At 48.8% G+C, this 18,194-nt stretch overlaps 1 protein-coding gene across 5 annotated transcripts in view; it reads left to right on the top strand.

Moving 5' to 3' along the window:
- The window catches only part of LOC138299224 (E3 ubiquitin-protein ligase TRIM39-like), a 183,561-nt gene that overhangs the window by 16,248 nt on the left and 149,119 nt on the right, over positions 1–18,194 (top strand). For 4 of the 5 annotated variants that reach the window (XM_069237350.1, XM_069237354.1, XM_069237352.1 and 1 more), the window contains exon 3: positions 11,177–11,407. The exons of the other annotated variant lie outside the window; for it this stretch is intronic. In XM_069237350.1, coding sequence (XP_069093451.1) covers positions 11,177–11,407 — 231 coding nt within the window. The remainder of the gene's footprint in view (positions 1–11,176; positions 11,408–18,194) is intronic. 5 annotated transcript variants of the gene reach the window in all.

Raw genomic sequence — 18,194 nt, 5'->3', positions numbered from 1 at the left:
GTCCAGTTGGCTGTGATGAGGGCCTGTTTAATGGTGTGTCTCGTGTGTAGAGGTAGCCACGTGAAGATCTTATGTATCATGCGCTGAGTGAGGAAGCAGGCGGAGGAGACGGCGTTGATCTGTGATATCATGGTGAAATTGTTGTCAATGATGATTCTGAGGTTTATGGCACGGTCGGTGGGAGTGGGTGTGGGTCCTAGGTCTGATGGCCAACAGGAGTCGTTCCATGTGTTTCTGCTGTTGTCAAAGATCAGTACTTCCATCTTGTCTGTGTTCAGCTGCAGGCAGTTGTTCTTCATCCAATCAGTCACCAGCTGGTTCTGGTGGTGAAGGGGTTGTCGGTGTGTGAGAGGATGTACATAGATGTGGAGTTTAGCATGTATATTGTTAAACTTACCTATAAAGAATTACCATTCTTAAAGTGACTAGACTCTGAATTGCTCACTGTTCTGGGCTGTACTACAGGGAGCTACTTCCAGGGGACTGGTGAGCTACCAGTAGCTCCTGAGCTATGTGTTTGAGACCCCTGTTTTAAGGAATCTTAACTGGCACTGGATATTAAAAGTACGAGACAAACCAAAGAGGGAATTATTTTATCATCATGCAAAATGCTGATGAAGGAGTAAATGTTAAAACAATTAATCATATTTTGTTGGAAAAATGAATGGTGTCTACTTCTCTGTGTGAATATGGTTGCAGCTTTTATAAGTCATATAGGTGTTGGTAGCTATGTGTTTGGAACAAGTGTAGAACTATACTGAACAGAGGTGAAATATCTACCGTGCTGTGCTCATATCTATGTGGTAGCCAACCGATTCAGCTGTACCCAAATAGCAGACCCAATCTGACTCAGACTGATGTCTAAAGCCTCTCTAGTGGGTGTAAAAAAAAAAGAATTGGATTATTTATTGAAGGGGTGAGAACCCATTTAAAATAATAACCACACTCTTTTCAGGGTGAGGCACAATAGCCACTAAATAAACTTGAGTTCAACCCCCTGGTAGTGATGGCACAGTGCAGACAGGCTTAACCTGAGAGCTAATGTGTATTGTATTTATGGAGTATCTAAAGATAATATGATAATAAAAAACCCAAATCGAATTAAAAAAAGTAAAGTGTAATAAACAAAATTATACCAAAATGGCAAAAATCCAGTGGGTTGTACTGGAGTTATACATTTTCTAGGTTTTAAGAAGAAATAGTGGCAAGAATCACAAAGTGCCAGTGATAGTCAGTGGTTGCGGTAGAAAAAGACCTATGCGCAATTAGACACTGACCGCAACGGATCATGGGTCTAATACACTAACCAGGTTCACCTTGGTTTAAGATTGTACCTTCAGTCTTTAGTCCTTTAACACCCAATACACCACAGGACTCCACTTTTAACGCCACCAGGACCTCAAAGGAGGCACTATGAGACTCACAGAATGTCACACAGACCAAACAGCAGTATTAAGTTCTGGTCCAATTGCCGCTGGGCAGCGGCAGGAACAGCCTATTATAGCTTGTTGTTTTCCCGTAGCTCAAACAGGAGGACAGCCAACTGACCCTTGGAGTCACATCTGGGGCCCTGGGTTCAAGGTAAGCAGTTCCTTCAGACAGCAGGGTACAGCCACAAGACTATCCTGCCAAGGGAACAACAACACCTCTACACAAAGGCCCTTTGCTGGTCTCTGTCTGGAAACAATACACATTTCCAATTGCAGGAGCCATCAACAGTTCAAGGGTAGCTGGCCTCTCAGAGAAAGGCTCCACAAACTTTAGGCAGGGAAATGCCATTTCCAAAGAAATGAATTGAAACCTTACTTTACAGTTAAATTATAGTTTAAATTACTATTAAAATAAGTCCTTGCAATAGGTTTCTAACTTCTCCCAAACTGAATTTAGCACTTATCAAAAGTAGTAGGGTAAAACATTGTTATTCTACGGAAGAGCCAGCTCTAACACAGTGAAGAAAGACATTTGAGATATTGCACTGCCAGCGCATGTAAAATATTAAATATACATGTCCTACTTTTTACATAGCATGCACCCTGCCCAGTGGCATTTAGAGACTACCTTAGGGGTGACTTAAAAGAAAGGTTTAGGCCTGGCAAAAGGTCTGTTTTGCCAGGCCGAAATAGCAGTTTTAAAGTGCACTACATGCTGCAATGGCAGACCTGAGATATGTTTTACAGTGCAGCATTAATGAGTAGCACAATGAGTGCTGCAGCTCCCTATTAGCATTTAACGTACAGGCCCTGGGTACATGTAATACCCTATACTAGGCACTTGTAAGTAAATAAAATGTACCAACCGGGTATAACTATTATACCATGTTTAAGAGGAAGAGCTCAAACACTTTATCACTGGTTAACGGGAGTAAAATAGAGCGTTCTATAGTCAACAAAAAACAAGTTCAGCAAAAAAAGGCAAAAATAGAGATTTTATTAGCTTTGGTGAAAGAGAGTCCTCCTTTTCTGCTTTCTTGTCTTGCATTTATTTAAATGACAGGGAAGATAAGCCACAGTTCCATCATACTTAGAGAAAAAAACTACAGTCACAAAGGCAACAACTAATCATTTAAGAGAAACTGTATACATTTTCTCTTGACTGGGAGCAACGAGTCCCCTATTTTTGCAGGAGCAGATCAAGAACTTTGAGATATAGGAACAGGAACCATAAGAATTGCTAAAGGTATTAGTAGAGTAAAAAGGTCTCTAGCAAAATCCACAAGAAGAAGACTATGCAGGGACTGCGCAGAAGAGCCGCCTGTAGTGCCAAAGTCCCTCTGATTAGAGAAGAACTGATTAAGAGTTGAACAATGGTGTCTTTCTAGGGTATCTCCAGTTTGGAAGTCTTTTTAACAGTCTTGTTTGTGGTTGAGACAGGCACTATAGGAAAGAAAGGGAGGGTTCAAATCTGAATGCGATTGGATAATACTTGTGTCTTTAATAATATCAAGACTTTCTTTCACTAAAGCTAAGGAAATCTGCTTTGTATTACAAGACCGGAGGCTCCTACTATGTTAGTTTAAAGCATAGCAACTACTAAATTAGAGACAAGAGAAATAGGCTTGCAAAAAAGGTTCAACAGATGTGAGAATGTCGTCCAGACCCATATCAGCCCAAATGGCTTTAGGTGCCATGGCACCTTCAGTAGAATGAACTCCAAAAAATGAGGTGTCTGTGCCTGCCAAATTCATGGTCTACTTGAGCCAGGGAGTCAAGTTAGGTGAAGAAACAGATTTGTGAGGAGATCTAAAAGAAATTAATAGCTGTAATGAGGAGGGTATTCTCAAACCTTTGATTTTTATCAATATATCCTTGTAAACGATTTCCAACACATTGTTTAGGCTGAAGAGGGATATGAGGATAGAAAACAGACATTAAGGCACTCATTACGATTTTGGCGATCTTTTCACAGGACCGCTGAAATCGCGGGTTCTAGAAGACCGCCAACTGCCGGTCCGAAAACTGCCCTAATATAGCCTTAGAACCCGCCGTAGCGGGCTCTACCGGCTATTAAAGGCCCACTCCCTGCGTTAAATGCCCGAGCCGAGCTACGGCGGGTTCTAAGGCTATTAGAACATTCTGCCACTCAGGGCAGAATGTTCTATTTAAAAAAACAAATTGCTCACGGAGCCCGAGGGGATTAAAATCCCCTCGGGCTCCGTGAGGCTTTGTTCACAGCTGCTGCTGTGAACAAAGCGAACATTGGAATGTTGGCGCTGCGGGCTTTTACCGGCCAGTAAAAGCCAGCAGCACTCCATTGTTTTCAATGGAGCTTCCAGCATTCCAATGTTCTAATATGAGTTAAGTCAGATTTCCACCCTTTTACGGACAGAAATCCGACACCGTCGGCCTGGCCAACAGCAGAAGAGAGGCATTTCCACTGCCAGCACTGCCACACCAACAGGACTCTGCCTGCCATATTACGATACGTAATACGGTGCAGCGGTTTCCTGAATGGCGGTGCAGCATTTTCAGTGGAAACGCCGACCCCCATCCCCTCCCGGACAACCACCTCGCCGAGACAGGTAGATGGACCCTCCAAAAGGGTGGGGAGTTGTGTGCATGTGTGTGGTGTGTGCGTGTATGTGTAGCGGTATGAGTGTGCGTGAGTGCGCGTATGTATGTGTGCATGGAGGGTGTGTGTGTGTCTGAATGGAAGCGGAGGGTAGGGAGTGTGTCGGAGTACATGTGTACGTATGCAGAGGGGTGGGGGCATCTGTCTGAGTGCAGGTTTTTGTGCAAATGGGTGTGTGAGTGCGTGTTTACGAGCGAGTGTCGGTGTCTGAAAGTATACGTGAGGTTGATGGGGTGTCTGTATGTGTGTGTGTATGGGTGAGTGGGTGTTTGCAGGTGTGTGTGTACATGTGAGGGTGAGTGTGCCGGCGTCAGGAATGGGGATTCCTGTCTCCAGGTGCATTACCGCCAGGGTTTTCGTGGCGGGTTGACCGCCGAGGAAAGCCTAGCGGTTTGCCAAATTGAAATACCACTGGCAGTCTTGCAGCTGCCGCCGAGCCGGAGGTACTCACCTCTGGCCCGGCAGTCCGACCGCCCCGTCGGTACTGGCGGCGTTGTGGCGGTTTGGCCAAACCGCCAGTCTCGTAATATGACGGTCTTCACTGCTGGGCCCGCGGCGGTTAGACTGCCACCGTGAGTGTGGCGGTCTTAAGACCGCCACACTCGTAATGAGGGCCTAAGTCCTGATTTAGATCTTTGTGCATGGGATATCCCGTCCGCTGTATTACGATCCCCATAAGATTTAACTGGATCGTAATACGTCAGACTGGATATCCGTCATGTTTGTGGCGGAGTATTCCATCCGCTGAGATCTAAATCAGGCTCTAAGTATGTTTTGGTTCTTCTGCAAACCTGGTAATATACACCCAATGGGGTATATTGAACAGAAGCGACATCTAAGTTTGACAATTTCTTATTCAGACAGTAATTTCAGTGATAAAGAGGTATCGTCAGGCCAATTGAGAAAAAATCAGGATAGCAATAGACTTTACTTTGGTAGTGGAGGGTTAGAAAATGTTACCTCCTTTAAAGGATGGCATATCAAAGCGTGTCACCCACTGGTTAACCATCCACTTGTATATATATGCTCTCCTGATACTGCTGATCTGTGTGTATTGACCGTCTTGTATGTCTTGGTGTGGGAAGTTAGAAAATGAACCACTAATGTTAAACATGTTGAAAAGGGACCTGCACCCCTGTCCATGCACTGGCTGTTCCAGACAATCCAGGCTGATCTGTATGCTTACTGATAGTTCTAGGCCCAAAGGGAAGCAGAGTTGACCCTGCCACAACAGGGTGATCAATAGTAGGTGGGCTTTTTGTCATCGAACTTGGGGAGAACTCAAGATATTATTACACAAGGGGGAAAAGTATAATTTAGTTGGAGAGCCTTGTTGAAAGCGTCTGTTGCCAGAGCTTGTGGCTCTAGTCTCCAACTGTAAAGAATCAATCAATCAATCACAGACATTTATAGAGCGCGCTACTTACCCGTTAGGGTTCCAAGGCGCTGAGGGAGGGGAGGGGGGTGGGGAGGGGGGAGAATGCTACTGCTCGAAGAGCCAGGTCTTGAGGAGTCTTCTGAAGGCGAGTAGGTCTTGAGTCTGTCGGAGGTAGGTAGAGACCGTATTCCAGGTCTTGGCGGCGAGGTAGGTGAAGGATCTGCCGCCGGAGGAGGTTCGTTGGATGCGGGGGACGGTGGCAAGGGCGAGGCTCGCAGATAGCAGTTGGCGGGTCGGTGTGTAGAAGTTGAGTCTGTTGTTGAGGTAGGAAGGGCCGGCGTTGTGGAGTGCTTTGTGTGCGTGGGTGAGGAGCTTGAAGGTGACCCTTTTGTCGACGGGAAGCCAGTGGAGTCCTTTGAGGTGAGGGGTGATGTGGCTGTGGCGGGTTGCGTTGGTGATGAGTCGGGCTGAGGCGTTTTGGATGCGTTGGAGTCGCTGGAGGTGTTTTGCTGGGATTCCTGCAAAGAAGGAAGTTAAGTATTTAAATGATAATCAGAGAGGTCTGTTGCAAAGGGATTGAATTGGGAAAAACGTTTTTTGAAAGTTGTAGGGTGAACATGTCGGGCATACTGAAGATTCCTACAGCACCAATTTGCTTTGTATTTACATACCCTGCTAGATATTCTGCCTAAACTGAGATTTTGTTTTGAAGGTAGAAGTCACAAACATGTTGGACTAGTTCGGCCAATGGTCTTGATCTTGTACTTCCCAGACGGTTTATATACCCAACTGCTGAGAGATTGTCCATACAAAGGAGAATAGAGCAACTTTTGTGTTTGTTTGCAAAGGAACCTGCAGGCATCAACTGTTGATGGGCAATTATGACCCTTTTGCGACCATGTGCCACCAGTCGAAAAGTGCCCACATCTTGAGCCCACATCATAGGCCACAACCAGTCCAGCTTGCAATGAATTCTAAAACAAGATCTGGTGCTGTAGAGAAAATTGCTTTGCCATGTTTCTAAGTGGTCTAACCACCATTGGAATTCAGAAGACTCTTGCTCTAATTGAATAATATTGCAATAGGAGAGACTCTTCCAGAGATGGCACATTTTTAAACTTTGTAAGGCTCAATAATGTAGGGAATGTAGAAAAGTTTGCCTGGATCGAGGATCATGGCAGACCCACTGCTTTTACTAAAAGCCTAAGAGATCAATTGGATCGAGTTAAAACTTGAGTCATGTTTTTATGAGAGAAACTTTCTCTTTCGGAAGTTGCAAAAATAGAGCCTTGTGAGTCTATTACGAAACCCAGAAACTCCATCTGTTGGGCAGGTTGTAATGCAGATTTGCCTTGATTGATAAGAAATCCCAGATTCTGGAAAAGAGTCACAAGATTTGTTAGATCAGTTAACAACTAGCCTTTGTCCTGAGCTAGAAGAAGAAAGTAGCCTCATTCTTTCATGTGCATTATGACAGGTTTCATGACACCAAGGTGCCGAAGAAAGCCTGAAGGGTAGTCTTTTGAACTGAAAAAAATTTGTCTCCCTCAAATTGTAGATGCTTCCTCGATAATCAGAGAATCAGTAGATAAGCATTCTGAAGATCTAAACGTACCATCCAGTCTTTCTTCTATAGCGAGTCCCTATTGTGGATTGTTTATTTTTCTAAATGGTTGTAAACCACGTAATTGTTGAAAGTTTTCAAACTGATGACAGGCTGAGGGGAAAATTGTCATTTGAGGTCTTGTTGCGATCCAAAGGAGACTCTGGTTTGGTTGAATCCACCTCTTGAGGTATAATGGCCCTCAGAGCAGCTCCTGCCTTTTTTCCGGCCCTGACAAAAATCTGATACCCAAAAAATGTTTGTAAGAAAGACTGCACCTTATCTATTGATGCAAAAGTAGCCACATATTGTTCAGTTCTTTGATGAAGGCAATACCAAAGAGTAATCCATTAGCTCCCTGACCCGTTTCTTTAGTTGCAAAAGTTTCCAATTTGCGGTCAGTCTTTAAGAGTAAGCTTTTGCCCCATAACTGAATTGGCGTTGCCTAAAATACATATCGCTCTCTGCATCCAATTGGTTAAGGTTAAAGGGTCCACTTGTGTGCCCTCAATTCCTGCTTCCTCTGCTAGATCCTGAATTTTTGTAAGAAGACTAGTAAACTCAAAAATCCTGTACTACCATATCCAAAGGTTGTCTCAATTTAGGTGGCACATGTTGTGATACATGCTCATAAAGAGACCATTCTCTTGAATTTGGGGACGGTATTAGATTGGGCAAAACAAAGGTTGAACCGAGAAATCAAGGATTGTTTTGCCTTTAGAATTAGACTTGGAAGAAGAAGTAGACTTTTTCAAATCATTAAGAAAAGTTTTTCACCTCTTCTCCAGAGGCCCAGCCCAGATCATTTTTTCTGGCGCATCTTTGTCCATATCAGTATCTATGTCACCCACATCGTTATCCATATCATGTGATTGTATCAATCAATCAATCAATCACTTGTTAAGCGTGCTACTATCTCGATAGGGCCACAAGCCGCTGGGGGGTGGGGAGGGGGGGTGATACTGCTTGAATAGCCAGGTCTTGAGACGTTTCCTGAAGGTCAGGAGGTCCTGGGTCAGACGCAGGTTGACGGGGACGGAGTTCCAGGTTTTGGCGGCGAGGTGGGAGAAGGATCTTCCGCCAGTTGTGGTACGGTGGATGCGGGGGACGGTGGCGAGGGTGAGTTGTACTCCTGAATAAGTAATTTAATTTAGTTTGATAGATAACCAACCTCAAAGACAGGTTCTAAGTTTGGAGAGTCTTTGAGTTTATCGATTTGTTCTAAATGATGTTTTTAACGTTTTTATTGAACTAATAGCTTTTGAGTTAGCATCTTGTGCCAAATGGTTTGCACATAACCTTCAGTTGTCTTTGAAATATTGGGCAGAGAACCAGAGACAGCTTGCTGTATAGAGTCTTTTAATAAAATAATGTATATTGTCTCTGAGGATTTGAGCCACCTCTTCTTCAGTATATGACTCCATTATAAATAAAACCAACTGAAGTTAGAATTGAGAGCAGAGGCAATAAAATTGTCAATTATGATGAATTTAATGTTTTGAAATTCAGGGCAGAATGAGTTAAGTTATTTCAGATTTGGGGAGCTTAAATACCCAAACGTTTATTTTTTTTAAAATTACAGGAGCAGTCTTAAATTCACACAGTTGAGAACTGCATGTGGAAAATCAAGGGAGAAGTGGGTGGCTCCAACAACTGGTGGTCCCTGTGTGTGGTGCAGGGAGGGAGGCCAAGGACGAAGGAACCGGCTTCCTGAAACAAAGCTCTGTGGGCTGCCGAAGCCAGGGAGAGACCCCCTGATACCTCGGCTTCCTTTTGACACATTGCAGAGGAAGAGAGATATTGAAGGGCTGCAGCATGCTGAGGAGTGGGTGCAAAGGAGCAAGTGTGTGGCTCAGTAAGGCTCATGAGCAGAATCTCTCTCAGCAAGTGCGTAAGTGACATTTGGACTGCACTAAGCAAGTGGTAAAGTCAGGTAAAATATCTATTAAACAAACCACAGCACAAATATAAATTTAAACGGAAATATAAACACAAATTATATTAGGAAATAAAGGATGATAAAGTACTTATCTTCACTGTACCCAGAAAGAAAATAGGACTTGTTGCTCCCAGTCAAAAGATTTTAGGGTTGCTTCTATATAATTGCATTTTTGCTTTTGTGATTGCATACTGTAGTTTTTTTTTCTGTAAGTATGATGGGAACTTTAGTTTATCTTGGTTGCCATTTAAATAAATACAAGAAAAGAAAGCATAATAGTAGCCTTCAGTATTTTAATAAAATCTGTACGTATACCATACCAAAGATGGTCATTTCTATCAGGTGCTGTGCGGCATATGGTTCAATGTCTGTTCTTAGCTGCTTGCCTTTGAAGGGGTTGGAGGGTTAGGTTTAAAGTTACAACCACCTCAGTATTATCTTGTTGCTCTGTCCCACCCACAAGCCTGCCTTCCCCTCAGAGGGTATCACACTCACTGTGTAGTGCAGCCAGGACTCAGAGGACTGACCTATGCCAGCTATCTGACTAGCTTTCACTTGCACCTTTTATGCTGCTTCTCACAGGTCTAGTCCGACGGTGGCAAAGTTAAATATGGTACATTTGGACCAGAGGCAAGATGTACAGTCTTTAGGCACACACATACAATATATAGTGTAGCCCACCCTTACTTTGTGAAAGCTATACTTCCAGAGGCTTCAGAGTTTTACACATGAAGACGTTGTATTCCAGCAGTACAGCAATAGGACTAGGAATGGCAAGCAGTAGCTGCATAAAACACAACTATTCTCTTGTGTATTCTCTGACTTTGGAATGCAGCAGCGAGGGGTAGAGGTGAGAGTAGGCACTGCCTGGGATGCTCCCTGCAGGAGTAAGACCGAAGATGGTGCAGGGGAAGGAGTGGGATGTTCAACCTTAAATAATAAGGAGACTCCTCCCCGCTGTGGGTTACGCTCCTTGATATGGAACCTGAAGTGCTGTATTGTAAGCTGAGTATGAATAAAGCACACACACCCTCTTTTAAAGTGCAGGACCTTTTAGGTTAGTTACTGCTTGCTTCACATAGCATGAGCTCAGGGTTTTTCTACTGCATAGAATTGTACATGGACGTTTAGACTGAGAATTCATACTGTCGCCCATGTAGTTAGAAATATTTTCTTTGCTGTGATATCACTGATGTGTTGCCAGGCATGGATGTGTGCAAACTCATGGGCTGTGCGGTTTTCAGGAAACCGATAGCAGTCTAGAGCCAGTTTTTATCTTGTAATGTATTTATCATGTATTGTAAAGTGTGTATCAAGAGCAGTACAACTGACCTTGATGTATGTTGATGAAAGCCAAGTGTACTTCGCCCTAAAAGGACTTTTCCCTTTTCCAGTATTCGTACTCTTGTTGGATGAACCAGATTGCCATTGCTTCAGACAGTCTATGGATAGAAATCTCTCACCAGACTTTCAGAACCAACTCCAGTTCAATGCCAAATCATGGGATTTCAATTGACCAAGACCTTTCCTTCACAAACTGAAGTCACTAAAATATTACCCCCTTCTCTGCTTCCAAGCAGTGTCACATTAATTGTGGCTTACAGTCTCTCCTCCATTGCACTTGGGGCTCTCAAATGCCATCATAAGTTACATATGGAGTACACTTCTCTGTAAATACATCTGCTGTTTCCAGCCATGGCACCACATCTGTCTTCCATCCTCCCATGTAGGGGAGGCTTAAGCTAAAGGCGTTTTATCAGCTACAAAGCTGCAGTGTCCACCATGATCTGAACCTCTTTGCCAGATAAGCAACTTACCGCACCTTAAGATCAGCATCCCCGTGTAGGCACAGTGCAATTCAAGACAAAGGGTTAGTTCTAGGATACAATTGCATCTTACCCATAAACATTTCTAATAAAGCTTGAAATACAGTCCTTCTGTTCTCTCACAGACAACAAAATGATGCCTTTGTTCTAGAAAGACATCAAATAGTAGTACAGGAGATGTCCATGTGAGGCAGTTGCTGTCCTACCGGACACCCCTGTCTCCGGTATGACATACATGATGGCCCTCAATCACCCAGTGACTGACAAGAAAACCAATGTCAGTCCCAGAGTCACTTTATAAATGTATTACATATTTCTGAGGTGGTAGCATTGTGAATATATGATTTATTTTTATGTTGCAGGCTAAGTTCAAGAGCCAGAGAGAGCAAATCACTAATGAGTTTGAGGAGCTCCAGACGTTTCTGGAGAAGGAGAAATCTCGTCACCTCAGCAACCTGGAGGAGGAAGAGAAGAAAAGTCTGCAGAGCATCAAAGAAACAGTAACGGAATTAGAAGAACAGCAATTTGTCCTAAGAAGCTGGATTACTGAGATAGAATTGAAGTGTCAGCAGCAGGATGTGGAGTTATTGAAGGTTAGAAAAGATTATAAATCTACAGCACAAGAAGCTCAGCATACCTTCATTAGTGTCAGACGTACAAATATTGTAAGCCAGACCTAGCGGGAGCGATGTATGCTTCCGTAACTCTCTGAACCCACTACAAAATATACACAAAGTAATAAATTGGTAACAAGTAAACCCAGGGAAAAGGAATTTGGATAAGAGATAAAACAGAGACACAGGATATCGACACTCTGACTTGTAACACAGCTAGGCACTGTCTTCAACTGGAGGAGCATTGCATTCTGAAGATGAGAGGAAGTCATTAGCAATTTTATGCACCTAATTTGTTATCTGGTATATCTTTAAACAACCCATATCTCCAGATAATGAAACTCTTGGTCCGATTTACGTTTTGGCAGACAGAGGGGGTCATTCTGACCTCGGCGGTAAAAGGCGCCTACCGCCGGTCAGAAATCCTCCATAATCCCGCCGCGGTCGCGGAAACCCGCCACGGTCATTCTGACCCGCAGAAGGCAAACCTCCGAAAATCCGACCGCCACAACAGACCGCCAGACCAGCGGTCGGTGGAAAGGTGGAGGTGACCAAACCTCCACCGTCACGCCAACAGAAATACGCCCATCCCATTACGACCCACGAATCCACGCGGCGGTCATTCAAACGCGGTATTCCATTGGCGGGACACACCGCCGCGGTCAGAATACACACAAACGAACAAAACTCAGCCACATTGGACGATTTGAATCCCACACACCTGATACACATACACACACCACTCCCACACACACAATACAATATAAAACACACACCCACATCACCCACAAACCCCTACGCTAAAAAATTCGTCAAGAAGGCAAGAGCGAGACACCAGCATCCAAAAAATAACAGCCACAGCCACTCAACACCATCACCCACACACTATCCACACACAAAACAACACACACCACCACACTCAACTCACTTAAATACACATACTCCACCCCACACATCATACACACCACCCCATGGCACCCCAAAGACAACCCCGCTTCACAGACGAAGAACTCAGGGTCATGGTGGAGGAAATCGTTCGGGTAGAGCCCCAGCTGTTCGGCACACAGATACAATACACCAGCATTGCCCGGAGGACGGAGCTATGGCAGAGGATTGTCGACAGGGTCAACGCAGTGGGACAGCACCCCAGAAATCGGGAAGACATCAGGAAGCGATGGAACGACCTACGGGGGAAGGTGCGTTCCATGGTATCCAGGCACAACATCGCCGTGCAGAAGACTGGCGGAGGACCCCCACCTCAACCCCCACAATTCACATCATGGGAGGAGGAAGTCTTGAACATCCTGCATCCTGACGGCCTCGCAGGAGTCGGCGGAGGAATGGATACTGGTAAGTTGAAGCTTCAATACTGCTTCCCCCCCACCTGCATGCCAAATCAGACCCCAAACCTCACCCCCATCCTCGAACCCCACCCTCACCCCCACCCCCATCGTCACCCCCACCCTCACCCCCACCACCATCCTCACCCCCACCACCATCCTCACCCCCACCCCCAGCACACCTATTCCCCGCCAATGTCTCACCATCACAACCCACACATCCCAAAACCTAGGCCTGCATGCGTCCACTAAGCATGGACACCCATCACCAAAGCATGCCCAATGCATATACACATCCCCCCCACAAGCCACCCTCACCAAAGCCCCCACACACGAATGCCAGCACTTGGGGACACGAGAACCCACAGATACACCCATATGCCACACATTGAAACTATAACCATACCTCTATACCCCTGCAGGACCCGACCGTCAACACACCGCGGCGGAGGGGCCAGAATTCTCCACACCCCCCACCCAAGAAGCCGTCAGCGATGACAGCAGCTCTGTCGACCTGGACACCGATGACCAGCCCGGACCATCGGGGACCTCTGGACAGTCGGTTCCCCTCACACAGGCCCAGGCCACTACAGACCCAAACCCCTCTGGGAACACCAGCACAGCTCCCACCCAGCGGGCCCATGCCTCTGTCTCCAGGGCGCATCAATCTGCGGTGTGTCTACCACTACAGGGCACCCAGGATAACCCACCACCCCAACAACAACAGGGACCTGGGGGCAGTGGTAGTGGGCACACCGGCCAGGGGGCAGAGGCCCAGGGAAACAGGGGAACTCGGAGGGCAGCTGTGCGACAGGGGGGGGAGGAGAGGCCCAGGGAACCCACTCTCCACGAGGTCCTCACCACCATCATGGGAGCATACAACCGCTCCCAGGAGACGATGGCGACGGTACTGGCCCGGTTCCAGGAGATCCAGGTGCTGCAGGAGGAACACTATCGGGGGTACAGGGAGGACATCAGAGCCATCAACACCACCCTGGTTACCATGGTAGGGCTGCTGCAGGACCTCGTCAACAACAGGGCGGACACTGAACAACACCCAAGGGCCCCTGCCACTAGCCTGGACCAAGAACAGCCAACCACCTCCGCCGGCGCTAGTGGACAGGAGGCCCCCGCACAGCAGCAGCCCACCAGACCCCCACCTCCTGCAGGAGAAGAACCACCCCGCAAGAGGGCCCTGAGATCTCGCAAGAAGACAGAGTAGGATGTCAAGACCCCCGCCAGCAATGGATACCACCTGATGTCATCCCACTGTCCCACATAGTCACCCTGTCCATCCTTGAACTGCCCATGCTCCATCTCTCCACAGGCCTCTGGACAATGCACCTGTGTGACTGTTACTCTGGACTCTGCCATGGACATTCCTTCACCATAGCCCCCACCCACTTGAAACCACCCATCCCATTTTGAGCACTTAAATAAACACCTATTTTGCACCAAAATATCTGGAGTCTGGCTGTGATTTCAATAGATTGTAATTGACATGACAGTGCAAATATGTCCTTGTACATGGTGAAGTCAACAAACAGCTGCCACAAAGCTGTAGTCCATGGGGAAACGAAGCACAGGACTCGTAGTGGGGACCCCAGATCTGAAATAGGGAGGGAAAAGCCAAAACTCAGTCATCATACACTGGGGCAAATAGACAGGCAGCAGAGATGCTGGAGAGTAGTTAACATTTACTAAATTATCTTTGAAATGTTACCTGTGTCCTATTGGAAGTACTGTTCAATGATTCTGTCCCTGTTGTCTGTTTCAGCCCCGTCGTCTTCCTCCTCGTCACTCTCCTCAGGTTCCACCGCTGCCACAACACCACCGTCTCGACCATCCTCCTGCAGGAAAGGCACCTGGCGGCGCAAAGCCAGGTTGTGAAGCATGCAGCAGGCCACGATGATGTGACACACCTTCTTAGGTGAGTACATTAGGGATCCACCTGTCATATGCAGGCACCGAAACCTGGCCTTTAGGAGGCCAAAGGTGCGTTCGATCACCCTCCTAGTACGCCCATGGGCCTCATTGTACCGTTCCTCTGCCCTGGTCCGGGGATTCCTTACTGGGGTCAGTAGCCACGACAGGTTGGGGTACCCAGAGTCCCCCACTAGCCATACACGGTGTCTCTGTAGCTGTTCCATCACGTAAGGGATGCTGCTATTCTGAGGATGTAGGCGTCATGCACTGACCCTGGGAATTTGGCATTTACATGCGAGATGTACTGGTCAGCCAAACACACCACCTGGATGTTCATTGAATGGTAATTTTTTCTGTTCCTGTACACCTGCTCCCTGTCTCTTGGGGGAACCAAAGCCACATGGGTCCCATCAATGGCACCAATTACGTTGGGAATATGTCCAAGGGCGTAGAAATCACCCTTCACTGTAGCCAATTCGCCCACCTCAGGGAAAATGATGTAGTTCCTCACGGATTTCATCAGGGCAGACAACACTCTGGATAACACCTTCGAAAACATGGGCTGAGACATCCCAGAAGCAATTCCCACGGTTGTCTGAAATGACCCACTTGCCAAGAAATGGAGTACTGACATGACCTGCACCAGAGGGGGAATCCCTGTGGGTTGGCGGATGGGGGACATCAGGTCGGGCTCCAGCTGGGCACACAGTTCATGGATAGTGGCACGGTTAAGACGGTAGGTCAGGATAATGTGGCGTTCTTCCATTGTCGACAGGTCCACCAGCGGTCGGTACACGGGAGGATTCATCCGTCTCCTCGCCCAACCCAGCGGACGGTGCCTAGGAAGGACAACATGGAGCACACAGTCAAGCAACCCACAGGTACGTACTCACAGCTAGCACAGTATACGATTCTCTATGCAGTGAATGGCGTGTCTGAGTGGCTATGCAAGGCCTAGGCCTGTGTGACGCAGTTGAAATTGAGCCATGTGGGCCCTGGAAATGGCGGCTGCCTGACCTGTGAAGTGTGACAATGGGATGTGAGGTCAATGCGCTGGCGTGGCACACCGCGGCGGGCGGCGGGCGAAGACCGCGGCGCGAAGCCGCATTGGTTAACATTGAAGCCTATGGGTTTCAGGAGCCAATGGCGAAGGGCGCCGGCGGTGGCGGGACGCACCGCCGCGGTACGCACCGCCGCGGACGTGACCGCCATTTTCTATCTACTTATCCACTTGCGACTTGAACTTTCACAGGAGAGGACCTATACTGCAAGTGTTGCTGTGACCTCGGTCTGGAAGGGACAATGGCTGCTGCGCCTGGGGAAAGGGCCCCTGCCTTCACTGGAGAGGAGTTGGAGAAACTTGTGGATGGGGTCCTCCCCCAGTATGCGCTACTCTACGGTCCTCCAGACCAACAAGTGAGTTTAATTCAATATGGATTTGGGGCCACTGGCTGGCTTGGGGGCCTGGCGGGGGGCCTGGCGGGGATGGGGGGCATGTTGGGCCTGGCGGGGGGCATAGCGGGGGGCCTGGCGGGGATGGGGGGCATGTTGGGCCTGGCGGGGGCATGGCGGGGGGCCTGGCGGGGATGGGGGGCATGTTGGGCCTGGCGGGGGGCCTGGCGGGGATGGGGGGCATGTTGGGCCTGGCGGGGGGCCTGGCTGGGATGGGGGGCATGTTGGGCATGGCGGGGGGCCTGGCGGGGGGCCTGGCGGGGATGGGGGGCATGGCGGGGGGCCTGGCGGGGATGGGGGGCGTTGGGCCACTGGAAAGGAAAATGCTGAGAAACTTGAACGTGGTATTTCTCCCTCCCTGTACGTGTCACATAGGTCCGCGCCCATGAGAAGATCGGGATTTGGCGTGCCATCGCCAAGGAAGTCCGGGCCCTGGGGGTCCACCATCGACGGGGCACCCACTGCCGCAAGAGGTGGGAGGACATCCGCCGCGGGACCAAGAAGACCGCCGAGTCTCTGCTGGGGATGGCCTCCCAACGTAGGCGGGGTGCCTGCCCGTCAACTGAGCCCCCTGATGTTCCGGATCCTGGCGGTGGCCTACCCTGAATTGGATGGGCGCGTGAGGGCAGCACAGCAGACACAAGGGGGTGAGTACAAGCATTATCTACTCTGTTGTCGCGCAGTGGAGGTGTCTGGGTGGGGGAGGAGGGCTGGGGGTCCCCCTAGGCCAGGGCGATATCTGTAGGCTGGGCACCCCCGTAAGCCCCTGTGTCCCCAGCCACCACCCTCAGTAGTTTGTCAGTACAGCCATCCCTGGGCCGTGTCATCCATGGGTGCAGTTGTCAACTCTAGGCGTGTAGGGCATGTTCCACGGAATGCGTAGCGTACCCCAAGTGCGCAACTTAGTGCAGGGGGCATCTGTGTCTGTCATGTCCGCTAACTGTACCGGAGATCCATGTACTCAATATCCCTTTATTTCTCTCTCCCCCCCCCTTTTTGTTTGTCTTTCTGTGCTTGTGTGCATCAGCATCATCAGGCGGAGGAGAAGTGGCATCGGGGCAGGAGGGAGCTGCATCTCACATGGCCCAGGAGGGCCATGCCACAGAGTCAGACTGGACCAGTGAGACGGAGGGCGAGGGGAGCTCCACGACGGGGACGACTGGACCCTGCAGCGACACGGACACGTCCTCGGAAGGGGGCTCCCTTGCGGGGGTGGCACCATCCGTGCCCCCCGCCATTACAGGTACAGCCGCCACCCAGCGCACCATCTCCGCCCTCCCAGCAGCCCCTCAGCGTTCGCCCCGTGCCCGCTCTGCCAGGAAGCCGGGCATCTCCTTCGCCCCAGGCACCTCAGGCCCTGCCCCTGTTACCCCCGCTGCCCTCAGTGAGGAGGTCATTGACCTCCTCCGAACGCTCATTGTTGGGCAGACTACCCTTTTGAATGCCATCCAGGGGGTGGAGAGGGAGGTTCATCGCAGCAATGCGTACCTGGAGGGCATTCATTCGGGTCAGGCTGCCCATCAGCGATCGTTCCAGGCTCTGGCCTCAGCACTGACGGCAGCCATTGTCCCTGTGTCCTGCCTGCCTCTACTAACTCCCTCCTCCCAGTCTCCTGTTCCTCTGCCTGTCCCACCCACACCATCAGACCAGCCTGCACACACCTCAACACCCAAGAGAAGCTCATCCAAACATAAGCACCACAGATCACGCAGACATTCACACACGCAACATTCCGATGCAGACATGCCAACAGTCACTACCACCTCTGTGACCCCCACCTCCTCGTCTCCCTCCTCCCTCCCTGTGACGTCTACACTCACACCTCCATTCACCTCACCATCAGCCAGTGTTTCCATCACCAGCACACCCTCCACTCCAGTCCGCACACGTGCAGTCACCACCCCCACTGCCATTTACACGTCCCCTGTGTCCTCTCCCACTGTGTCTGTCACCCCCTCTTCCACACCACACAAACGCAGCCACCCACCCACCCAACAGCCATCCACCTCACGACAGCCTATCCCTCCTGCACCTGCACCCAAAGACAG

This window comes from Pleurodeles waltl, chromosome 6 (genome assembly GCF_031143425.1).
Source record: "Pleurodeles waltl isolate 20211129_DDA chromosome 6, aPleWal1.hap1.20221129, whole genome shotgun sequence".
NCBI classification, from domain to species: domain Eukaryota; kingdom Metazoa; phylum Chordata; class Amphibia; order Caudata; family Salamandridae; genus Pleurodeles; species Pleurodeles waltl.
The sequence above is the reverse complement of the archived record's forward strand: the minus strand, read 5'-3'. Positions and strand labels throughout refer to the sequence as shown.